The 26,275-nt window shown below is 47.6% G+C and overlaps 1 protein-coding gene across 2 annotated transcripts in view; it reads right to left on the minus strand.

Moving 5' to 3' along the window:
• The window catches only part of cacna1ab (calcium voltage-gated channel subunit alpha1 Ab), a 311,077-nt gene that overhangs the window by 58,554 nt on the left and 226,248 nt on the right, over window positions 1–26,275 (minus strand). The window contains exons 21-28 of one of the 2 annotated variants that reach the window (XM_090195564.1): window positions 21,134–21,187; window positions 19,759–19,915; window positions 16,221–16,780; window positions 15,035–15,339; window positions 14,723–14,861; window positions 9,388–9,517; window positions 7,199–7,258; window positions 6,970–7,076 (exon numbers count right to left, since the gene is read on the minus strand). In XM_090195564.1, the coding sequence (XP_090051690.1) occupies window positions 6,970–7,076; window positions 7,199–7,258; window positions 9,388–9,517; window positions 14,723–14,861; window positions 15,035–15,339; window positions 16,221–16,780; window positions 19,759–19,915; window positions 21,134–21,187 (1,512 nt within the window). Of the gene's footprint in view, window positions 1–69; window positions 998–6,969; window positions 7,077–7,198; window positions 7,259–9,387; window positions 9,518–14,722; window positions 14,862–15,034; window positions 15,340–16,220; window positions 16,781–19,758; window positions 19,916–21,133; window positions 21,188–26,275 lie in introns of those variants that run through there. The other variant, XM_090195565.1, reaches the window with a different exon arrangement.

Consider the following 26,275-nt stretch of genomic DNA (forward strand, 5'->3'; position numbering starts at 1 on the left):
AGAGAGAGAGACAGTGAGACAGACAGAGAGAGAGACAGTGAGACAGACAGAGACAGAACTTTACTTTACTTTGCGAAGCTCCTGTAGAAATCACCAAGGCAACGACAGCGAGAAAGGGTCAGTGACAGCAACAGAGAGAAAGAACAAAAGATGGAGGGATAGGGAGAAAGAGAGGAAGAAAGACAGAGACACACTTACAGAGATAGAAAACACAGCTAGAGACAGGAAAGGGGGAAGGGGTTTGGAGAAGGAGAAAACACCCATATGAGAGACAGACAGAGAAAATAGGAGAGGAAAGCAAGATGGAGTGCTTTTGGATAGATATAAACCCCAATCCTCTCCCCAACACTCTGACTCCTCCCACCAACTCTGGTTGCCATGACAACAACTGTGATGTCGAAGATGGAATGTTTACATACCTGTTCACAAAAAAAAGACACTTACTTATTTCCTTTGATTACCTTAATAATATTGGTAATAGTGCAGATCCATTTCTTTTGATTACATAATACTACTGATAGTGGAGACCTTTCTTCTTATTACATAGAAATCCTTACTGAGACAACCTAAACATGACTAAATTCTAACAATTGTAACTAGGTTCTGTTACAAAAGGTGGCGAAGTCTTAAACCTGCCAAATGCATTATTACCTATTTACCTGCTATTTACATTACTTACTACATTATTAGTAGTACCACTATTAATACATACAGTGCTACTTACTACTATGAATATTACTAGCACTATATATACTATTATCATGACTTCTACTCACTTACTACCTACACTATTATATTATACCTAGGCTGCAGTCCAAACTCAAAGTAGACAGCCCTCGGCCGTAAACCCTCTGCCCTTGAATGATGTTTTACATCCAAGTGTACCTTAAATGTCACTTGCCCAAGTGAGGGAGAGTGATGATCGGAGAGGCAACGTCCTTGGTGGAAATCTTGAAGTTTAACTTAAAAACACAGAAGTCGCCACAGAAGTCGCTAGTGTGAGATGGGACAAGAACATCCCTGCCGGCCAAACCCTCCCCTAACCCGGACAACGCTGGGACAATTGTGTGCCGCCCCATGGGTCTCCAGGTCGCAGCCGGCTGCGACAGAGGCTGGACTCAAACCAGGATGCAGTGCCCTAGACCACTGCGCCACTCGGGAGGCAAGCTATCTACGTTTTATAGGCTCCTCACTACGAGACTAAGCCAATTTGCCAACGATAAAATCCTAATTTTGTCTGACCACCAGAGTTTGACATGTGACTACAGTTTGCATTGAATTGTGGGTCATATCAACCCCACAAGTGATCAAAGTTCTTCACTCGCTCCTCCGAGCTAAAGCGAGGGCTGAGGGGGTAAAGTTTGGGAGTTGGACCTCCGCTTAAGATGGCAATCAAACTGCATCCGGTTTCGACGGGGATTCTCCAGAGGGAAAGTGGCGAGGGCTGAGGGGGAGTGTTTGGACTGTAGCCCTACTCTCCTGTTGGATCCTCAAAGCCATTCATTGATGGTTAGAGGAATCGGTTCGGCCCTCTACTTATCTATCTCTCCCTGTATTCATTCAACAGCAATACTTATCGATCCTACTCAGCAATTTATTTAGTCAAATAACTAAACACAATATTCCACTAAGTTCTCTCTAAATAGGTGGAGAAGTCAGGTGGAAAGTCCCTGAAGCCTTTCTTCACAGTAACGGCTGTATTCATTTAACAGTAAAACTGATCTTATCTCTTAATAACCATCAATTAGCCAGGTCTTAACTGAGACAAACATCTCATTAGATCTATTGTTATCTAATGGGCCCCGCAAGGCACGGACGTACTGTAATACTGTACAACACAGGGCAGTTTAGGCGTGGGATCTAACAAATGTATTTTGGGGTAGTTTTCTGCTCATTGAGAGAGAACAGTAAATATTGTAGACACCGTAGAACAGTGGACACCGTTCATCTACATACGGTAACCATAAAAACAGACACGCGCACGATACATCTTCACACACATGCATACACACACAGGCGTAAGTACGCACGCGTACAAACACACACACACAGATTCAAATGCATAGTCCAAGTGGCTCGTAAACATGCAGTTCTCGATCATTGTGACAGTCCAGTGTCATTCAATGACGGTGCCAGAAGCGGATTTGTTGAGTCAAAAACCTTAACGTGACAGTCTTGTCTCCCCCTATGTGAGACTCAACAAATCAAGGCTCCACAGAGACAAGTGGAGCCCTAACCCTGAGCATCAGGGTAGCCCTGAGCAAATGGAGGAAGTGGACAAGAGGAGGAGTAAAGGAGAAAAGGAAGGGAGCAGGCTGGGAAAGGTGGAGAGGAGGAGGGTTGAAAGGTTGGGGGAGAGGAGAACAGGCCACCAAGGAGGTAAGGAAGGCAGAGAGGAGAAAAGGAGGAGTAAGGAGAAATATCACAGGAACAAGGAAAGGTGGCGGGAGGAAAGAGAGAAGTAAGGAGGGAGAAAGGAGGGAGGGAAGCATCCTCTTGGAGGGGAGGGAGGGGGACGTCATGCTGGAGAGGGTGCAGTAGGCCAGTGGAGTGATTTTAAACTCGCAGAGAGAGTCAACAAACCTATCAGTCTCCATAGAAACAGCCACGTTGAGGACCACCAACTATAGGCAGTTCAAACTACTGTCATACACTACAAACATACACATCATACATAACAATATACAGTGGCTTGCGAAAGTATTCACCCCCTTTGGCATTTTTCCTATTTTGTTGCCTTACAACCTGGAATTAAAATTGATTTTAGGAGGGGTTTGTATCATTTGATTTACACAACATGCCTACCACTTTGAAGATGCAACATTTTCATCGTGAAACGAACAAGAAATAAGACAAAAAAAGAAGAAAACTTGAGCATGCATAACCATTCACCCCCTCAAGTCAATACTTTGTAGCGCCACCTTTTGCAGCAATTACAGCTGCAAGTCTCTTGGGGTATGTCTCTATAGGCTTGGCACATCTAGCCACTGGGATTTTTGACCCATTCTTCAAGGCAAAACTGCTCCAGCTCCTTCAAGTTGGATGGGTTACGCTGGTGTACAGCAGTCTTTAAGTCATACCACAGATTCTCAACTGGATTGAGGTCCGGGTTTTCACAAGGCCATTCCAAGACATTTAAATGCTTCCCCTTAAACCACTTGTGTTGCTTTATCAGTATGCTTAGGGTCAGTGTCCTGCTGGAAGGTGAACCTCCGTCCCAGTCTCAAATCTCTGGAAGACTGAAACAGGTTTCCCTCAAGAATTTCTCTGTATTTACCACCATCTATCATTCCTTCAATTCTGACCAGTTTCCCAGTCCCTGCCAATGAAAAACATCCCCACAGCATGATGCTGCCACCACCATGCTTCACGGTGGGGATGGTGTTCCCGGGGTGATGAGCGGTGTTTTCCTTGATGGCCAAAAAGCTCAATTTTTGTCTCATCTGACCAGAGTGCCTTCTTCCATATGTTTGGGGAGTCTCCCACATGCCTTTTTTGCAAACAACAAACATGTTTGCTTATTTTTTTCTTTAAGCAATGTCTTTTTTCTGGCCACTCTTCCGTAAATCCGAGCTCTGTGGAGTGTATGGCTTAAAGTGGTCCTATGGATAGATACTCCAATCTCTGCTGTGGAGCTTTGCAGCTCCTTCAGGGTTATCTTTGGTCTCTTTGTTGCCTCTCTGATTAATGCCCTCCTTGCCTGGTCGTGAGTTTTGGTGGGTGGCCCTCTCTTGGCAGGTTTGTTGTGGTGCCATATTCTTTCTATTTTTTAATAATGGATTTAATGGTGTTAAAAGTTTCTGTTTTTTTATAACCCAACCCTGATCTGTACCTCTCCACAACTTTGGCCCTGACCTGTTTGGAGAGCTCCTTAGTCTTCATGGAGCCACTTGCTTGGTGGTGCCCCTTGCTTAGTGGTGTTGCAGACTCTGGAGCCTTTCAGAACAGGTGTATATATTCTGAGATCATGTGACAGATCAAGTGACACTTAGATTGCACACAGGTGAACTTTATTTAACTAATTATGTGACTTCTGAAGGTAATTGGTTGCACCAGATCTTATTTAGGGGCTTCATAGCAAAGGGGGTGAATACATATGCACGCACCACTTTTCCGATTTTGTTTTTGTTGAATTTTTTTTAAACAAGTAATTTTTTGAATTTCACTTGACCAATTTGGACTATTTTGTGTATGTCCATTACATGAACTCCAAATAAAAATCAATTTAAATTACAGGGTGTAATGCAACAAAATAGGAAAAACACCAAGGGGATGAATACTTTTGCAAGGCACTGGATATGTACTGATCAATGCTGTGCATATATACACCCTTGTATGTACACCTTCCTCAGTCCTTGTGGTCTCCTAGCATTGTACTTGTCACACTCTTTCAATGCACATGTACAATTACTGCATGTTACATCATCAATCAAGTTACCATAGCAACCGTGTTATTGTCACATTCATGCTACATGAACAATCTAGTAACCATAGCAACCTGCAGCTGTCCAGAAACACAAAAGGTCACCTTGGTAGCACCATAGAGATCCAATTAAATTACTAGAGGGGCCATGTCATAAATCCTCAAAGGTCCAGAATGGGGTGAAAATGGAAGCAATATTGGACAGGGAGAACTTCAAACCAGTCTAATTGGAATGACTGGCAGTAGATTCCTGATTTTACTTATGCGGGAAAATAAAAGTAAGGCATGTGATATATCAGAAATTGTGTAATATAATTATTGTCAACCTAAAATATTTATTTATATTTTCTATTAAGGCATCTTAACTTTTACTTAAGTATGACAATTGGTAACTTTTTCCACGTCTGTAAATAGCCTCTAAAATATATGTAAACAGACCATTAATGTCTCAATTTGTGTTTTCTTGGAATGCTGTGAGTGCGATTATATGATACAATCAGTACTTGTTGCATTTACAACTTGTCTAAGTCCTATCATCAGCTGATTTCAGCCAGTGTATGGCTGTGGGTTGACTGCATTGTTTGAAAGGAATGTTGGCATATTGGCAGTTCATTTGAATAATTATTGGAATCATTCCTCTAAAACTGTCTGGCTAGCTAGCTAACAAACACAGTGCAGATAAATTCTTTGAATTCATTATTTTACACAATATCTTATCACAGCACTGTCAAACCACGGTTGACCAATGCCCTGACCAAAATGGCTGACCTTTATCCCATCATAAGAAGGTTCATGACCATTCTAGTATTCTAATTCCTAATTCTATGTGTAGCACAGATCAAAACATTGGTCACATTCTGCATCATAGAATGTTAGTGACATCTCAATCCGACATTGCCGTGAAGACACAAGGACACGTTCAGCTTCTTCCTCTTGTTACATCATCAACACTGTCAGCACCTCATCGTAACACATCCCAGCCAGGTTTGTGTGATGTCATCATGTAATCCATGTGAGTACCAGTGCAGGCATGCCATTGGAGCTGAGGAGGATGTACACACACACACACACTCTCTTTCATTCTTTCCTTCTCTCTCTCCTTCCTCCACCTTCTGCCTCTCGTCTCCATTCTCTCGCTCATTCATACTCAGGCACATATATCCATATACAACTGTCGATATGCGGACAATATCTCAAGATAAAAAATCATTCCACCCTCAGTGACCTGCCCCAAACATTCACCCCTCTCCTCCCTCCTTCCCTTTCTCGGCTCCCCCAGGCTCCCCCAGGCTCCCCCAGGCCGTGCAGAGGATAATAAATAGTAAAATACCTGCTCTTCTGGTGGATGAGTGGAGTGATTACCGGTAACCATTAACGGGTGTGTAAAGGTGTGTGTGTGAGGTGTGTGAGTGTGTGAGTGTGTGAGTGTGTGAGGTGTGCGTGTGTGAGGTGTGTGATGTAACGGGAGGACAGGGCAAGGTGTGTGCCTCGCAGCTCTGAACCAGAACGACCTGGGCACTAGAGGGTTACCGGGTGCCTGGGGAACCCTCAGCCTCACACAGCGTAAGGGGACAGGGGCGCTCTCAGGAGGTTTGGGGGAGGGGGTGGGAGGGAGAGGATGATTGGGTGCAGTTGAAGGCTGGGAGATGTGGAGAAAGTTGGGGGAGGGATTAGGTGGTCGGGTGATTGGGTAGGGGTGCATTTAGTGGGGTTTGGGGGAGTTGGGAGGTTTTTGGGGGAAGGCAGTTTGGAGGGGGATGCAACAGTGAGCTAAGTTGGGGAGGGAGGTGGGAGGCAGGGGTTAGATGCAAGTAGTTGGGTGGGAGGGCAGCTGAGGGCTAGGTTTAGGAAGGTGGTGGTGGGGGGTGTTGGAGTGAGTCGTGTAAGGTAAACTGGAGGAATCATTAGTAAGATGGCCGGCTGACTTGTGGCTGGTTGAGAGGAGTGTAAAGAGTGAAATGTGAAGATGTGATGAAATAATGAATGAAAGACATGGAAAAGGCAGATGTAGACTAGAGAGTTGAGTCTCATATTGAGAGAGTGGATGAGACACAAAGACACAGAGATGGAGAGGCCGCTTAGGACGGAGAGAGAGATGGGTAGAGAGAGAGAGAGAAAGAGGTCAGGCCCGTGCTGTGTGACTAGTCAGAGAAATAATCAACAAACAATCAACAAAAATAATGACAAGAAAGAGAGACACACAGAAAGTGTTAGGCCAGGAAACAGAGCAACAGGCACAGAGGAAACGAGAGATGGAGGGATGAGAAAGAGAGAGAACATGGAAATACAGGACAGAGAGACACACAGAAAGTGTTAGGCCAGGAAACAGAGCAACAGGCACAGAGGAAACGAGAGATGGAGGGATGAGAAAGAGAGAGAACATAGAAATACAGGAAAGAGAGACTACATATGAAGTGTTGAGGCAGTAAGGGCCAGACAATGCATCAGGCAAAGGAGTGAAAGGCGACTGAAAGACAGGGTGATGAAAAGAGGAGTGTGGGTCAAGAGGGGGGAGACAGAGCTGAGGGGGGGGGGGGGACACTTACGTGAAGGCGAAGGCCACCAGAGCACCACTAACCACTATAAAGTCCAGGATGTTCCACAGGTCCCTGAAGTATGAACCCTGATGTAAGAACAGGCCTAGCACCACCATCTGGGGACAGAGGAAAGGAGAGGTGTTAGTACACACACACACACACACACACACACACACACACACACACACACACACACGTATACAGACGCTAAAACAGACATTAACACTCTGTATACTACCTTGATCAACATCTCAAACGTGAAGACACCCGTGAAGACATAGTCAAAGTATTTCAGCACCTGAGAATGACAGAGTAGAGGTACCAAGATAGGTCACATACCTGGGCTGTACGTACACTGTACATACACATTATTGAAATAGACAGGTCACATACCTGTACACTATACATACACATTATATTGATAGATAGGTCACATACCAGTACACTGTACAGTGGTGGCCAAAAGTTTTGAGAATGACACAAATATTAATTTTCACAAAGTCTGCTGCTTCAGTGTCTTCAGATATTTTTGTCAGATGTTACTATGGAATACTGAAGTATAATTACAAGCATTTCATAAGTGTCAAAGGCTTTTATTGACAATTACATGAAGTTGATGCAAAGAGTCAATATTTGCAGTGTTGACCCTTCTTTTTCAGGACCTCTGTAATCCGCCCTGGCATGCTGTCAATCAACTTCTGAGCCACATGATGGCAGCCCATTCTTGCATAATAAATGCTTGGAGTTTGTCAGAATTTGTGGGTTTTTGGTTGTCCATCCACCTCTTGAGGATTGACCACAAGTTCTCAATGGGATTAAGGTCTGGGGAGTTTCCTGGCCATGGACCCAAAATATAGTTTTTTTGTTCCCCGAGCCACTTAGTTTTCACTTTTGCCTTATGGCAAAGTGCTCCATCATGCTGGAAAAGGCATTGTTCATCACCAAACTGTTCCTGGATGGTTGGGAGAAGTTGCTCTCGACGGATGTGTTGATACAATTCTTTATTCATGGCTGTGTTCTTAGGCAAAATTGTGAGTGAGCCCACTCCCTTGGCTGAGAAGCAAACCCACACATGAATAGTCTCAGGATGCTTTACTGTTGGCATGGCACAGGACTGACGGTAGCGCTCACCTTGTCTTCTCCAGACAAGCTTTTTTCCGGATACCCCAAACAATCGTAAAGGGGATTCATCAGAGAAAATGACTTTACCCCAGTCCTCAGCAGTCCAATCCCTGTCCCTTTTGCAGAATAATCAGTCTGTCCCTGATGTTTACCTGGAGAGAAGTGGCTTCTTTGCTGCCCTTCTTGACACCAGGCCATCCTCCAAAACTCTTCGCCTCACTGTGCGAGCAGATGCACTCACACCTGCCTGCTGCCATTCCAGAGCAAGCTCTGTACTGGTGGTGCCCCGATCCCGCAGCTGAATCAACTTTAGGAGACGGTCCTGACGCTTGCCAGACTTTTTTGGGTGCCCTGAAGCCTTCTTCACAACAATTGAACCGCTCTCCTTGAAGTTCTTGATGATCCGATAAATGGTTGATTTAGGTGAACTCTTACTGGTAGCAATATCCTTGCCTGTGAAGCCCTTTTTGTACAAAGCAATGATGACGGCATGTGTTTCCTTGCAGGTAACCATGGTTGACAGAAGAAGAACAATGATTCCAAGCACCACCCTCCTTTTGAAGATTCCAGTCTGTTATTCAAACTCAATCAGCATGACAGAGTGATCTCCAGCATTGTCCTCGTCAACACTCACACCTGTGTTAACGAGAGAATCACTGACATGATGTCAGCTGGTCCTTTTGTGGCAGGGCTGAAATGCAGTGGAAATGTTTTTGGGGAATCAGTTCATTTAGAGAGAGAGACAGTGAGAGAGAGACAGAGAGAGACAGACAGAGAGAGAGACAGAGAGAGAGAGACAGAGACAGACAGAGAGAGACAGACAGAGGGAGACAGAGAGAGACAGACAGAGAGAGACAGAGAGAGACAGACAGAGAGAGAGACAGAGACAGACAGAGAGAGAGACAGAGACAGACAGAGAGAGACAGAGAGAGACAGAGAGAGACAGAGAAAGACAGAGAAAGAGAGAGACAGAGACAGAGACAGTGAGAAAGATATATAGAGAGACAGAGACAGAGACAGAGAGAAATATATATAGAGAGACAGAGACAGAGACAGAGAGAAAGATATATAGAGAGACAGAGAAACAGTGAAAGAGTGAGCGAGGCAGGCGTAGAGGTGTCTCACATTGGTGAAAACACAGACAGAGATACAAAGACAGACAGACAAGTGCAGAGGTGTTGTCTCATGTTGTTGAGAGGCAATTCAGAGAAATATACACACACAACACGAGTGGAAAGACCAACAGAGACAGCTGGATAGAAAGAAAAGCACGGGAGAGAAACAGAAAGATGTGTGTTGTCTCACTTGGTTGCTTGGTGACTCAGGCCAGACAGGGTCCTCTGCAGCCAGGGCGATGCTGCTCATTGCGATCACAGACAGGATACTGAACTCAAAGTACTTCCTGGTCAGGATGTAGTGGCAGCACCTACGGAACCTGCAACACACACACACAATACAACGCACCCACAAAGTGATGCATGCTGTTTCAATAGTCTGTGTAGCTAGCTTGTTACTCTGTCTTATTTTTCCAGGAATCATGGGGCTCCTTTCATGTTCCAACATTTGACCAAATGGACTACGCATCTGGGAACTTTGTCTGTGCTCCGTTCTGTGTGGTTAAGATTGGACTGGTACTCCCCTCTTCCGTTTCCTGAATGGAACATAACTTCTCTCTCTATCACACATACACCATATGACCAAAAGTAGGTGGACTTCTACTCGAACATCTCATTCCAAAATCATGGGCATTAATAAGGAGTTGGTGTCCCCCTTTGCTGCTATAACAGCCTCCACTCTTCTGGGAAGGCTTCCCACTAGATGTTGGAACTGTCACGGTTTTCTTCGTGAGAAGGAGAGTCGGACCAAAATGCAGCGTGTAGATTGCGATCCATGTTTTAATGAACAAACGTAAAACACGAATCAATACAAACACTACAAAATAAAGAACGTGATGAACGTAACGAAAACCTAAACAGCCTATCTGGTGAAAACACATAGACAGGAACAATCACCCACAAACACACAGTGAAACCCAGGCTACCTAAATATGGTTCCCAATCAGAGACAATGACGAACACCTGCCTCTGACTGAGAACCATATCAGGCTGAACATAGAAATAGACAAACAAGACATGAAACATAGAATACCCACTCAGATCACACCCTGACCAATCAAAACATAGAAAATACAAAGTAAACTATGGTCAGGGCGTGACAGTACCCCCCCCCCAAGGTGCGGACTCCGGCCGCAAAACCTGAACCTATAGGGGAGGGTCTGGGTGGGCATCTGTCCGCGGTGGCGGCTCTGGCACTGGACGTGGACCCCACTCCATGACAGTTTTAATCCCCCTCCTAAACGTCCCTAAATAGGTTACCCACCACAATGATAACATGGGACAGAGGGACAGCTCGGGACAGAGGTAACTCGGGACAGATGGGTAGCTCAGCACTGAGAGGAAGCTCAGCACTGAGAAGAAGCTCAGCACTGAGAAGAAGCTCAGCACTGAGAAGAAGCCCAGGCAGGTAGTAGAAACTACCAGAACCTGGCTGGCTGGCGGTTTCAGCAGATCCTGGTCGACTGGCGGATCTGGGAGAATCTGGTCGACTGGCAGATCTGGAAGAGTCTGGACGACGGGCAGATCTGGAAGAGTCTGGACGACGGGCAGATCTGGAAGAGTCTGGTCGACTGGCAGATCTGGAAGAGTCTGGTCGACTGGCAGATCTGGAAGAGTCTGGTCGACTGGCAGATCTGGAAGAGTCTGGACGACTGGCAGATCTGGAAGAGTCTGGACGATTGGCAGATCTGGAAGAGTCTGGACGACTGGCAGATCTGGAAGAGTCTGGACGACCGGCAGATCTGGAAGAGTCTGGACGACCGGCAGATCTGGAAGAGTCTGGACGACCGGCAGATCTGGAAGAGTCTGGACGACCGGCAGATCTGGAAGAGTCTGGTCGACCGGCAGATCTGGGAGAGTCTGGTCGACCGGCAGATCTGGGAGAGTCTGGTCGACCGGCAGCTCTGGGAGAGTCTGGTCGACCGGCAGATCTGGGAGAGTCTGGTCGACCGGCAGATCTGGGAGAGTCTGGTCGACCGGCAGATCTGGGAGAGTCTGGTCGACCGGCAGATCTGGGAGAGTCTGGTCGACCGGCAGATCTGGGAGAGTCTGGTCGACCGGCAGATCTGGGAGAGTCTGGTCGACCGGCAGATCTGGGAGAGTCTGGTCGACCGGCAGATCTGGGAGAGTCTGGTCGACCGGCAGATCTGGGAGAGTCTGGTCGACCGGCAGATCTGGCTGCTCCATGCTGACTGGCTGCTCAATGCTGACTGGCAGCTCTGGCGGCTCCTTGCAGACTGGCAGCTCCTTGCAGACTGGCAGCTCCTTGCAGACTGGCAGCTCCTTGCAGACTGGCAGCTCCTTGCAGACTGGCAGCTCCTTGCAGACTGGCAGCTCCTTGCAGACTGGCAGCTCCTTGCAGACTGGCAGCTCCTTGCAGACTGGCAGCTCTGGCTGCTTCATGTAGACTGACAGCTCTGGCTGCTCCTTGCAAACTGACAGCTCAGGCTGCTCCATGCAGACTGACAGCTCAGGCTGCTCCATGCAGACTGACAGCTCAGGCTGCTCCATGCAGACTGACAGCTCAGGCTGCTCCATGCAGACTGACAGCTCAGGCTGCTCCATGCAGACTGACAGCTCCTTGCAGGCTGGCAGCTCCTTGCAGGCTGGCAGCTCCTTGCAGGCTGGCAGCTCCTTGCAGACTGGCAGCTCCTTGCAGACTGGCAGCTCCTTGCAGACTGGCAGCTCCTTGCAGGCTGGCAGCTTTAGCGGCATCCTGCAGACAGGCAGCTCTGGCGGCTCCTTGCAGACTGGCAGCTCCTTGCAGGCTGGCAGCTCCTTGCAGACTGGCAGCTCCTTGCAGACTGGCAGCTCCTTGCAGACTGGCAGCTCCTTGCAGACTGGCAGCTCCTTGCAGACTGGCAGCTCTGGCTGCTTCATGTAGACTGACAGTTCTGGCTGCTCCTTGCAAACTGACAGCTCAGGCTGCTCCATGCAGACGGACAGCTCAGGCTGCTCCATGCAGACTGACAGCTCCTTGCAGACTGGCAGCTCCTTGCAGACTGGCAGCTCATTGCAGACTGGCAGCTCGGGCTGCTTCATGCAGACTGGCAGTTCTGGCTGCGCTGAACAGGCGGGAGACTCCGACAGCGCAGGAGAGGAGAGAGGCTCCGGCTGCGCTGAACAGGCGGGAGATTCCGGCAGCGCAGGAGAGCAGAAAGGTTCTGGCTGCGCTGAACAGGCGGGAGACTCCGGCAGCGCAGGAGAGTAGAAAGGCTCTGGCTGCGCTGAACAGTCGGGAGACTCCGATAGCGCAGTAGAGAAGAGAGGCTCTGGCTGCGCTGAACAGGCGGGAGACTCCGGCAGCGCAGGAGAGGAGAGAGGCTCTAGCTGCGCTGAACAGGCGGAAGACTCCGATAGCGCATGAGATGAGAGAGGCTCTGGCTGCGCTGAACAGGCGAGGCGCACTGTAGGCCTGATGCATAGTGCTGGCACAGGACGTGCAAGGCTAGGGATGGGCACAGGAGGCCTGATGCGTGAGACTGGAACCAACTTCACCAGCCGACTAAAACGGACCTCAGGACGAGTATGGAGCGCTAACCCAGGTGCCATCAAATCCCTGACACGTTCCGCCAGGCGAATTCTATGCAAAATGCACCAACACAGCAACTCCCTCATTTCTCTCTCCTCCAATTTCCCCATTAACTCCTTCACAGTCTCTGTTTCACTCACCTCCAACACCGGCTCTGGTTCTGCTCTCCTTGGCTCCTCACGATAAACAGGGAGAGTTGGCTCAGGTCTGGCTCCTGACTCTGCCACACTCTCCCTGAGCCCCCCCCCAATAAATTTTTTGGGCTGACTATGGGGCCTCCGTCCGCGCCGCCTTGCTTGCTTCGCAAACTCCATTCTCCTATATCCTTCCGCGCACTGCTCCATCGAATCCCAGGCGGGCTCCGGCACTCTCCCTGGGTCGGCCGCCCACCTGTCGATCTCCTCCCAAGTCGTATACTCCATACTGCACTCCTCTTTGGGCTGCTCCTGTTGTTTCTTCTCCCGCTGCACCTTTGGGCGGCTACACTCCCCTGGTTTAGCCCAGGGTCCTCTCCCGTCGAGGATTTCCTCCCATGTCCAGAAATCCTTATTGCGCATCTCCTCGCGCTGCTCCTGCCTGTTGACACGCTGCTTGGTCCTTTTGTGGTGGGTGATTCTGTCACGGTTTTCTTCGTGAGAAGGAGAGTCGGACCAAAATGCAGCGTGTAGATTGCGATCCATGTTTTAATGAACAAACGTAAAACACGAATCAATACAAACACTACAAAATAAAGAACGTGATGAACGTAACGAAAACCTAAACAGCCTATCTGGTGAAAACACATAGACAGGAACAATCACCCACAAACACACAGTGAAACCCAGGCTACCTAAATATGGTTCCCAATCAGAGACAATGACGAACACCTGCCTCTGACTGAGAACCATATCAGGCTGAACATAGAAATAGACAAACAAGACATGAAACATAGAATACCCACTCAGATCACACCCTGACCAATCAAAACATAGAAAATACAAAGTAAACTATGGTCAGGGCGTGACAGGAACATTGCTGCGGGGACTTGCTTCCATTCAGCCACAAGAGCATTAGTGAGGTCGGGTACTGATGTTGGGCGATTAGGCCTGGCTTGCAGTCGGCGTTCCAATTCATCCCAAAGGTGTTCGATGGGGTTGAGGTCAGGGCTCTGTGCAGGCCAGTTAAGTTCTTCCATACCGATCTCAACAAACCATTTCTGTATGGACAACACTTTGTGCACAGGGGCATTGTCATGATGAAACAGGAAAGGGCCTTAACCAAACTGTTGCCACAAAGTTGGAAGCACAGAATCGTCTAGAATGTATGCTGTAGCGTTAAGATATTCCTTCACAGCCTCTCGAGTGGTGCAGCGGTCTAAGGCACTGCATCGCAGTGCTAGAGGCATCACTACAGATCCGAGTTCGGTCCCGGGCTGTGTCGCAGCCGGCCACGACCGGAAGACCCATGAGGAGGCGCAGAATTGGCCCAGCGTTGTCCGGGTTAGGGGAGGGTTTGTCCGGGTTAGGGGAGGGTTTGTCCGGGTTAGGGGAGGCGTTGTCCGGGTTAGGGGAGGGTTTGTCCGGGTTAGGGGAGGGTTTGTCCGGGTTAGGGGAGGCGTTGTCCGGGTTAGGGGAGGGTTTGTCCGGGTTAGGGGAGGGTTTGTCCGGCTGGGATGTCCTTGTTGAGCTTTACACCACTCCAGCCGACGCTTGGCCTTGCACATGGTGATCTTAGGCTTGTTCTTCCATGGAAACACATTTCATGAAGCTCCTGAAGAACAGTTATTGTGCTGATGTTGCTTCCAGAGGCAGTTTGGAACTTGGTAGTGAGTTGCAACCGAGGACAGATGATTTTTATGCTCTACGTGCTTCAGCACTCGGCGGTGGATTTTATACACCTGTCAGCACCGAGTCTGAAATGGCTGAAATGGCTGCATCCACTCATTTGAAGGGGTGTCCACATACTTCTGTATATATAGTGTACAACACCCACGTACACACACACACACACTCACGGGTTGGTGGTGGACAGTATGAAACAGGAGCTGAACGGGGGCATTGGTTTGGGACCATCTTCATCGCCCCCTTCATCCTCCTCTTCCTCCTTCTTCTCCTCATCCTTCTTTTTCTGGTCTGTGTTAGCATTCTTGTTCACTGAGATGAAGAGAGGAAAAAAGGAGAGAGCGAGAGAGAGAGATGAAGAGAGAGAGAGAGTTGAAGAGAGTCAAGAGAGAGTGTCAAAGTATTAGAATGATCCAAAATAGTACATTCACCACCCATACATAAACTCACACACACCCCGCCTTCCCCCACACACACCCACCCACCTTGCAGGATGGCATTGGTGGAGGGATATGGATAGACAGGAGGCATCATATCCACGACCGTATGAGCCGGCTTGGCCATACTGGTCAGAATTAGACTGTCCATACTATGGTGGTGTGTGTCTGCTGTCACACTGCGGTTCAGGAGGTTATTCACAAGGTCAGGGTGGTCTGGGGGCAGCGGGTGGAGGGTGTGGTCGTGTAGTTTGCTGTTGTTGAGGAGGTTGTCTAGGTCTTCCCTGTACTGACTGTCCTGTCTGAGAATGGGCCGAGCAGTGGAGAGGTTGGGGCCACTGCAGTGGTGGTCTCTGACGGAGGGATGTGGGGTGGGAGAAGAGGGAGGGAGAGGGAAAGAGAGGAAGAGTGAGAGGGGGTAGAGTTTGGGGGAGGCAGGCGCAAGAACAGTGACATCTTGAAAAAACATAGTTACTATGCTGCTTATTTAATGACATACAGTACAGGACACTGGCTTCGACAAATCAATAGCACTCTACACCACCGTTCAAAAGTTTGGGGTCACTTAGAAATGTCTTTTTCTTTTTAAATAAAAGCAACAAAAAAAAGTCCATTAAAATAACATCAAATTGATCAGAAATTGGCAGATTTTTAATGGAATATCTACATAGGCGTACAGACAATGGACAATGACCATGGTACAGCTCCAAACTATGCAATAACTATTTAGGGAAGAAGCAGTCAGCTAGTATTCTGTCTATAAGGGAGTGGCCAGCACAGTCACCGGATCTCAACCCTATTGAGCTGTTGTGGGAGCAGCTTGACCATATGGTAGGTAAGAAGTGCCCATCAAGCCAATCCAACTTGTGGGAGGTGCTTCAGGAAGCATGGGGTGAAATCTCTTCAGATTATCTCAACAACTTGACAACTAGAATGCCAAAGGTCTGCAAGGCTGTAATTGCTGCAAATGGAGGATTCTTTGACGAAAGCAAAGTTTGAAGGACACAATTACTATTTCAATTAAAAATCATTATTTATAACCATGTCAACGTCTTGACTATATTTCCTATTCATTTTGCACCTCATATCATGTATGTTTTCATGGAAAACAAGGACATTTGTAAGTGACCCCACACGTTTGAACGGTAGTGTACATACTGTTGATCCCCAAAGGAAACATTAGGTTTGATATTGACAGATTCAGACACAGACACAGGGATCCTCTGTCACTCACTTTCTAACTCGATGCTGTCGGCTCCTCTCTCCATGCCGATGACGCCTCGGCCTCCTCCCCTCCCCCTCTACCTCACCCCCCTCCCCTACCACTACCCCTTCTGTCCCCTTACACTTATGCCTTCTCCCTCCCTCCTCCCCCTCCCTCCTAACCCTCCTGTGCCTCCTCTTCTCATCCCCCACTCCTCCCTCGCTATAATGCGGTGACACACTCCTCCCCTCCTTCCCTTCTTTATGCCTACATCTCCTTCCATGTTCCCTTCTTTCTTCAATACCCTCCAGCGTCTGCAGGGACAATCTGCTCCCCCCGTGCCCCAGACGGGCCTCTCTCTCTGGGCCACTACCTCCCCTTGGTTCACCCCCCCTGTATCTCTGATGGTAGCAGGCCTGGCGTCTGATGTATTCTTCAGCCCTCTGCTGGCCCAGGGTGTCCTGCGGGTCTAGAGGGGGCTCTCCGGGCCGGGTCTTGTTGGTATTGTTGTTGCGGTTGTCCTGGGGGTTGACCACCAGCGGACGGTCCAGGTGGGTCTTCATGTCCCCCGCACGATGGGGGTACGACACCTGGGGAGGGAGGGGGTTAAGGATGGTAATGATGTTATCTTCTGAAACCGGATCAATAAGTTACTTTATATAGGCAAACAACAAGGGCAGAATCCTAACACGTGGACCTCAAGTTAAGATTCTTCCATAAATAAAGAAAACCCTATGTTTATTCTCTTCTAACTTAAATCCTTTCTCCTTTCCTGAGCCCGACTCCTAGAACCAGAGATGTGCAGAGTTTAGCAAACAGTCTGCCATTTTGTCACCAAAGGTTCTATTTGTGGATGTAACTAGTGGGACATTTTTGGCACCAATAGCTACCAGTAATTTACCAAAGTTACCGGAATTGTCTGTAATTTTGGTAATTAACAGGTAATCTATGACAATCTATGGTAACTTTGGTCATTCAGACCTGAATAACGTAATAAAACATGTATTCACATATTGTCCATACGTTTCTAGTGGATAGACCATAATGGTTCAAGAGAAAATAGCCTAGTGAATGGAAAAAGCACTTCATCAACAACGGCGTTATTTTCTATTTACTCTGCAACTCTTCCAACTGTTGACCTTTTTCACAACAGCCACCAGTTTTGCGGCAGAACATTTACAACGTTGAAATACTGACACAGTAAAATAAATAAAAGTCTTGCAAATGCCAAGAGGGTGCAAAGCTGTCGTCAAGGCAAAGGGGGGCTACTTGAAGAATCTCAAATATAAAATATATTTTTATATTTTTATATTTAGTTTAACACTTTTTTGGTTACTACATGATTCCGTATGTGATATTTAATAGTGTTGATGTGTTCACTGTTATTCTACAATGTAAAAATAGTAAAAATAAAGAAAAACCCTTGACTGAGTAGTTGTTCTAAAACTATTGACTGGTACTGTATATACACAGTATGCGTTTATCTGAGACTCTATGGGTAACATTTACACTACAGTGTTGTTATTACTGTGTAATCATTCAGTACAGTACTACAATCTCAGTTACTATTTTTGACACTACATTTACACTGTAAGATTAGTTATTGTTGAAGTTACACTGTACTGACATGCATAACTAGACAGTAAAAAAGGACTGTGAAGTGTTTTATTGTCTCTCTCACCTCCCCCCCCTCTCCTCTGACCTTCCAGTGTTCTGTGTCTCTCACCTCTCTCCCCCCTCTCCTCTGACCTTCCAGTGTTCTGTATCTCTCCCTCCCCCCTCTCCTCTGACCTTCCAGTGTTCTGTATCTCTCCCTCCCCCCTCTCCTCTGACCTCCCAGTGTTCTGTGTCTCTCACCTCTCCCCCCCCTCTCCTCTGACTTTCCAGTGTTCTGTGTCTCTCACCTCTCCCTCCCCCTCTCCCCTGACCTCCCAGTGTTCTGTGTCTCTCACCTCTCCTCCCCCTCTCCTCTGACCTTCCAGTGTTCTGTGTCTCTCACCTCTCCCTCCCCCCTCTCCTCTGACCTCCCAGTGTTCTGTGTCTCTCACCTCTCCCTCCCCCCTCTCCTCTGACCTTCCAGTGTTCTGTGTCTCTCACCTCTCACCTCTCCCTCCCCCCTCTCCTCTGACCTTCCAGTGTTCTGTGTCTCTCACCTCTCCCTCCCCCCTCTCCTCTGACCTTCCAGTGTTCTGTGTCTCTCACCTCTCCTCCCCCTCTCCTCTGACCTTCCAGTGTTCTGTGTCTCTCACCTCTCCCTCCCCCCTCTCCTCTGACTTTCCAGTGTTCTGTGTCTCTCACCTCCCCCCCCCCCTCCTCTGACCTTCCAGTGTTCTGTGTCTCTCACCTCTCCCTCCCCCCTCTCCTCTGACCTTCCAGTGTTCTGTGTCTCTCACCTCTCCCTCTCCTCTGACCTTTCAGTGTTCTGTGTCTCTCACCCCCCCCCCCCCTCCTCTGACCTTCCAGTGTTCTGTGTCTCTCACCTCTCCCTCCCCTCTCCTCTGACCTTTCAGTGTTCTGTGTCTCTCACCTCTCCCCCCCCTCTCCTCTGACCTTCCAGTGTTCTGTGTCTCTCACCCCCCCCCCCTCTCCTCTGACCTTCCAGTGTTCTGTGTCTCTCACCTCTCCCCCCCCCTCTCCTCTGACCTTCCAGTGTTCTGTGTCTCTCACCCCCCCCTCCTCTGACCTTCCAGTGTTCTGTGTCTCTCAACTCTCCCTCCCCCCTCTCCTCTGACCTTCCAGTGTTCTGTGTCTCTCACCCCCCCCCCCCTCCTCTGACTTTCCAGTGTTCTGTGTCTCTCAGCTCTCCTCCCCCTCTCCTCTGACCTTCCAGTGTTCTGTGTCTCTCACCTCTCCCTCCCCCCTCTCCTCTGACCTCCCAGTGTTCTGTGTCTCTCACCTCTCCCTCCCCCCTCTCCTCTGACCTTCCAGTGTTCTGTCTCTCACCTCTCCCTCCCCCCTCTCCTCTGACCTTCCAGTGTTCTGTGTCTCTCACCTCTCCCTCCCCCTCTCCCCTGACCTCCCAGTGTTCTGTGTCTCTCACCTCTCCCTCCCCCCTCTCCTCTGACCTTCCAGTGTTCTGTGTCTCTCACCTCTCCCTCCCCCTCTCCTCTGACCTTCCAGTGTTCTGTGTCTCTCACCTCTCCCTCCCCCTCTCCTCTGACCTTCCAGTGTTCTGTGTCTCTCACCTCTCCCTCCCCCTCTCCCCTGACCTTCCAGTGTTCTGTGTCTCTCACCTCTCCCTCCCCCTCTCCTCTGACCTTCCAGTGTTCTGTGTCTCTCACCTCTCCCCCCCCTCTCCTCTGACCTTCCAGTGTTCTGTGTCTCTCACCTCTCCCTCCCCCTCTCCTCTGACCTTCCAGTGTTCTGTGTCTCTCACCTCTCCCTCCCCCTCTCCCCTGACCTTCCAGTGTTCTGTGTCTCTCACCTCTCCCTCCCCCTCTCCCCTGACCTTCCAGTGTTCTGTGTCTCTCACCTCTCCCTCCCCCTCTCCTCTGACCTTCCAGTGTTCTGTGTCTCTCACCTCTCCCTCCCCCTCTCCCCTGACCTTCCAGTGTTCTGTGTCTCTCACCTCTCCCTCCCCCTCTCCCCTGACCTTCCAGTCCTCCGTGTCCATCTCGTTGTACAGGGCCTCTCTGCTGGTCATCAGGTTCTGTCTCCTTATCTCACTGGTCCTCTGTTCCCACACGGATTTACCACCAGCCTTATTATTCTTCTGCTGCTCCTTACTGTGGGGAGAGAAAAAAAGAAAGAAAATTAGGAAGAAATAAAGAGAGAGAGAGAGAGAGGGAAGTGTAGAAGAAGAAGATACGGAGAGGAAGATAGGGATAAGAAAGAAGAGAGGAGAATGGGATCAGTTGTGAATGTTGCTAGACGAGATAGAAGAGATAACTAGACGTTTTTTTTCTACCAGCCCCCCTAAGCGATGATGTCATAGACCCAACAGCAGACAGACAGCCAGTGAGAAGAGTTCTTGTAGCCCACATAGGAATACACTGCAGAGGTTGCTGTGATGATGATGAGGATTACAATGATAATGGTGGTGAAGATGATTATGATGGAAGTGCCAAAACATCGACAGATACCTCAAATTATTAAGGTAGTTTTTACACATAAATTGTTTATTACAAGATTTTGTTGAATAAGCCTTTTTGTTTGTTGAATTTTCAACCACATTATTTTACCAACATTATATCAACAAAATCTCAAACAGTTTGTTTCAATATATACAAACGATTCCCTTCTTGCGAGACAAAGACAGAGACGAAGACATAGCCATGGACTTTTGAGAAGGTAGGGGGTGAAATGTGTTACAGCCTTCAGCCCCCCCTCAACTGCACACCCACCCCCCTCCCAAATGACCCCTCCTGTACTTCCCCTCGAGTACCTCACTAACACCTCTTACCTCCAACGATTCAGATATTTCAGATCATTCTAGACGTGAATGATGACAAATCCTCATAGAAAAGAATGGTCAGTTTTCAATTCAAATATGACATTTCAATTCATCCTTTTGAATCTACTGAATTGAAACTGGAATTGACCCCAACAACCCCAGCTAGCCAGCTTATCACACCTACTAACAAAATGACAGCCAGCCAGAGGTGAACAAACAAACACCAAAACAAGGATCAGGAATTAGGATTGGCAAAACCCAAAAACGTTCCCAAAGTTCCCAGGTTTTCCAGAAACCCCAACTGGAATATTCCAACTGGAAATGTTCAAATATATGTATTTTTTTAACCCCGGAGGTTTTTAGAATGTTGCAACCCTAAATCATGAAACAGCACGGAAAGACAGACTGAAAAAACGACACGAACAAAAGAACGACACAAACTTCAAAAATAAAGGAAAAACAACACCAGAAAAAGATGGATGAGGAAAGGATCACATGAAAAGTAAAACATAAAAAAGTAAAGTGTAAAATGAGATAAACGAGTAAATACCAGTCAAGCACATTCTCTGTGGCATCGATACGCTCAGTTTTTGTTACTGTCACTCTGAAGAGGAGACAAGGAGGGGAGGGAGCGACACAGCCGACATAAAAACAACGCCGCCACAACCTTCCTCCCACCACTTCTACCGTACACAAAGTTTATATACAACCTTCTCACAACATTTCCTTTTTTTTCTTTCTGTCCACAACGTTTCCACAATGTTGAGAAGAGTGAGTGTGCTCAGAGTGTTGTTTGTGTCATGAGAAATAGGGGTGTTAGGAAGGTGAATCGAATAAAAACAATGTCCTCCCTCCACCTCTACTATATACAACATTCGCAAGAGTGAAAGAGTGAGTCCTGGCAGTTAGTGGAAGAAGATGTGGTAAACCTTCTCAGAACATTTACAGAACCTTCAGACAACCGTTAGACAACGTTTAGAAGAGTGAGTTAGTGTGTTTGTGTAGGAAGGTGGGGGGGGTTGGTTTGTAGGAGGGTTGGTTACCGGTAGGTGGCGTGTATAAAAACAGCGTTGCTACAACCTTCCCATGTTTAAATAACCTTTAGACAACGTTTAGAAGAGTGAGTTAGTGTGTTCGTGTAGGAAGGTGGGGGGGGGGTTGGTTTGTAGGAGGGTTGGTTACCGGTAGGTGGCGTGTATAAAAACAGCGTTGCTACAACCTTCCCATGTTTAAATAACCTTTAGACAACGTTTAGAAGAGTGAGTTAGTGGCCTCCCGGGTGGCGCAGTGGTTAAGGGCGCTGTACTGCAGCGCCAGCTGTGCCATCAGAGCCAAGGTAGCCAAGGTGGCCAGGTGCACGGTGTTTCCTCCGGCGCATTGGTGCGGCTGGCTTCCGGGTTGGATGTGCGCTGTGTTAAAGAAGCAGCGGCTTGGTTGGTTGTGTATCGGAGGACGCATGACTTTCAACCTTCATCTCTCCCGAGCCCGTACAGGAGTTGTAGCGATGAGACAAGATAGTAGCTACTAAACAATTGGATACTATGAAATTGGGGAGAAAAAGGGGTAAAAAAAAAAATAATAATTAAAAAAGAAGAGTGAGTTAGTGTAGGAAGAAGGAGGAGGGTTAGTTGCCGGTAGGTGGCGTGTATAAAAACAGCGTTGCTACAACCTTCCCATGTTTAAACTACCTTTAGACTAGGGTTGTCATGATACCAGTCTCACAAGAAAACACAACACTTCAAACCAAATTACATTTTATTAGTCACATGCGCCGAATACAACAGCTTACTTACAAGCCCCTAACCAACAATGCAGTTTAAAAATATGAATAGGAATAAGAAATAAAAGTTACAAGTAGTTGAAGAGCAGTGTGCAGGGGCACTGGTTAGTCAAGGTAATTTTTCCTTTATTTAACTAGGCAAGTCAGTTAAGAACAAATACTTATTTTTAATGACGTTCTAGGAACAGTGGGTTAACTGCCTTGTTCAGGGGCAGAATCCCCAGCTCGGGGATTAGATCTTGCAACCTTTCGGTCACTAGTCCAACGCTCTAACCACTAGGCTACCTGCCACCCCATATGTACATGTAGGTAGAGTGACTATGCATAGATAATAACAGAGAGTTGCAGCGGTGTAAATGGGGGGGGGGGGGGGGCAATGGAAATAGTCTGGGTAGCCATTTGATTAGATGTTCAGGAGTCTTATGGCTTGGGGGTAGAAGCTGTTTAGAAGCCTTCTTGGACCTAGACTTGGCACTCCGGTACCGCTTGCCATGCGGTAGCAGAGAGAACGGTCTATGACTAGGGTGGCTGGAGTCTTTGACAATTTTTAGGGCCTTCCTCTGACACCGCCTGGTATATAGATCCTGGATGGCAGGAAGCTTGGCCCCAGTGACGTATTGGGCCGTAAACACTACCCTCTGTAGTGCCTTGCGGTTGAAGGCCGAGCAGTTGCCATACCAGGTAGTGATGCAACCAGCCAGGATGCTCTCGATGGTGCAGTTGTAGAACCTTTTGAGGATCTGAGGACCCATGCCAAATCTTTTCGATCTTTAGAGGGGGAATAGGTTTTGTCATGCCCTCTTCACAACTGTCTTGGTGTGCTTGGACCATGTTAGTTTGTTGGTGATGTGGACACCAAGGAACTTGAAGCTCTCAACCTGCTCCACTACAGTCCCGTCAATGAGAATGGGGGGCGTGCTCAGTCCTCCATTCCTGTAGTCCACAGTATCTCCTTTGTCTTGATCACGTTGAGGGAGAGGTTGTTGCACTGGCACCACACGGCCAGGTCTCTGACCTCCTCCCTGTAGGCTGTCTCGTCGTTGTTGGTGATCAGGCCTACCACTTTTGTGCATCTGCAAACTTAATGATGGCGTTGGAGTCGTGCCTGGCCATGCAGTCATGAGTGAAGAGGGAGTACAGGAGGGGACTGAGCATGCACCCTGAGGGGCCCCTGTGTTGAGGATCAGTGTGTCGGATGTGTTGTTGCCTACCCTTACCATCTGGGACCGGCCTGTCAGGAAGTCCAGGATCAAGTTGCAAAGGGAGGTGTTTAGTTCCAGGGTCCTTAGCTTAGTGATGAGCTTCGTGGGCACTATGGTGTTGAATGCTGAGCTGTAGTCAATGAATAGCATTCTCACATAGGTGTTCCTTTTGTCCAGGTGGGAAAGGGCAGTGTGGAGTGAAATAGAGATTGCATAATCTCTGGATCTGTTAGGGTGGTATGCACATTGGAGAAGGTTTAGACTGTCTGGGATTATGGCGTTGATGTGGGCCTTTCAAAGCACTTCATGGCTACAGAGTGCTACGGGTCAGTAGTCATTTAGGCAGGTTACCTTAGTGTTCTTGGGCACAGGGACTATGGTGTTCGGCTTAAAATATTTTGGTATTATAGACTCGGACAGGGAGAGGTTGAAAATGTCAGCAAAGACACTTGCCAGTTGGTCAGCGCATGCTCGCAGTACACGTCCTGGTAATCCATCTGGCCCAGCGGCCCCCTGCGGGGGGCATGATCACACAGTCGTCCAAAACAGCTGGTGCTCTCATGCATGTTTCAGTGTTATTTCCCTCGAAGCGAGCATAGAAGTAGTTTAGCTAGTCTGGTAGGCTCGTGTTACTGGACAGCTCTAGGCTGTGCTTCCCTTTGTAGTTTGAAATGGTTTTCAAGCCCTGCCACATCCAACGAGCGTCGGAGCCGGTGTAGTACGTCCTCTATTGACACTTTGCTTATTGGATGGTTTGTCGGAGGACATATTGGGAATTCTTATAAGCTTCCGGGTTCGAGTCCCGCTCCTTGAAAGTGGCAGCTTTAGCCTTTAGCTTCGTGCGGATGTTGCTTGTAATCTATGTGTTCTGGTTGGGGTATGTATGTACGGTCACTGTGGGGACGACGTCTTCGATGCACTTATTGATAAAGCCAGTAACTGATGTGGTGTACTCCTCAATGCCATCGGAAGAATCCCAGAAAATATTCCAGTCTGTGATAGCAAAACAGTCCTGTAGTTTAGCATCTGCTTCATCTGACCACTTTGTTATTGACTGAGTCACTGGTGATTCCTACTTACATTTTTGCTCGTAAGCAGGAATCAGGAGGATGGAATTATGGTCAGATTTGCCAAATGGAGGGAGAGGGAGAGCTTTGTACGCGTCTCTGTGTGTTGAGTAAAGGTGGTCTAGAGTTGTTTTCCATCTGGTTGCACATTTAACATGCGGATAGAAATTTGGTAAAACAAATGTAAGTTTCTCATGTTGGAAACAAACAGCCTTACGATGTCACCCGGAGTCACATGTTTCTATTTCAAGCTACAGCACACTACATTTTACAGGACCAAAGAGTTTAGTCTGCTTTCTGTTTTCCTTCCTGCCATGGAAAATCAGGTGTCGTAGTATTGCGATACTAGTCCTACGACAACATTTAGAAGAGTGTTTGGAGGGGGTTAGTTGTTGGAGTAATGTGTTTGTGCCTCTGTTTAAATCATCACCACAAAGTCAAAGGCATTAGCATCTGATATATGGCACCTTGAATGTGTGTCTATGGCTGCATTTACACAGGCAGCCCAAGTCTAATCTTTTGCCCAAAAGAGCTGATCTGATTGGTCAAAAGATCAGAATTGGGCTGCCTGTGTAAATGCAGCCTGTCATATTGTGTAACATGAAGTCTTGATAAACAGTATCTTAATACAGTATTGTTCATGTATAGCAGGGAAATGTACACACACTCTCGCTCCTCCGTCCCATCCCCTACGTCCTCTAAGACATGACTAAACCTATTGTTCTCCGGGTAAAAAAACACTAAGACAGGCGCAGAGCACCGGGTAAGGACTTTTTATAAAGGCCTGGAGGGGCTTATGTAAAATCTGCTTCTCCTTGCAGAAACAGCAGACAATGGAACACACACACACAAAAGGGCACATCAAACATTTCAAAGGGCCACAGAATTTCAGTAGAAACTATTTCCTTTTCCTGTCACTGTCTTTGATGATAAGAAGATGCCATTCTTCTGGCTGTAGTCTGTCTTTGCCCGCTAGTGTTGCCGCGTAGCCACTTAGCTCGTTTCCATTGACTCTGAATGGAATTAGGGTGGAATTACGTTTTAGTGCACTCACTCACTGTCAAATTTGATGATGCTTCGTATGTTTTTTTTATGGGACCTTGCCACTCCTCGAAGCTCAAACTAGTATATTTAACTATGCTTCCTTCTCATAACTAGTAAAGTGTATTTAACCTCCTTCTCATAATTACTGAAGTGTATTTAACATTGTACCTCTCTTGATGATGACTGTGATTAAAGTTGAAGAAGCCTAGGTCAGTGGCTACGGAGATTTAGGTCGAGTGGGAGATGGAGTGAGCGTCTTGAAGTGTGTGTTGGTCGGATTGAGTAGAGTGTTGGAGTGTACATTAGACTGAGTACTGATGTACTGTGTGTGTGTGTGTGTGTGTGTGTGTGTGTGTGTGTGTGTGTGTGTGTGTGTGTGTGTGTGTGTGTGTGTGTGTGTGTGTGTGTGTGTGTGTGTGTGTGTGTGTGTGTGTGTGTGTGTGTGTGTGTGTGTGTGTGTGTGTGTGTGTGTGTTTCCAGTGTATCAGTATATTTGCTTTCATATGTGACACAACTGAAATAACCACAGATCTAGCAACAGACAGATAATATAGAAAGAATATAGATAGAATATGGATAGAATATAGATAGAATATGGA

This window comes from Oncorhynchus mykiss, chromosome 13 (assembly GCF_057628025.1).
Source record: "Oncorhynchus mykiss isolate SJ-2025 chromosome 13, ASM5762802v1, whole genome shotgun sequence".
NCBI classification, from domain to species: Eukaryota; Metazoa; Chordata; class Actinopteri; order Salmoniformes; family Salmonidae; genus Oncorhynchus; species Oncorhynchus mykiss.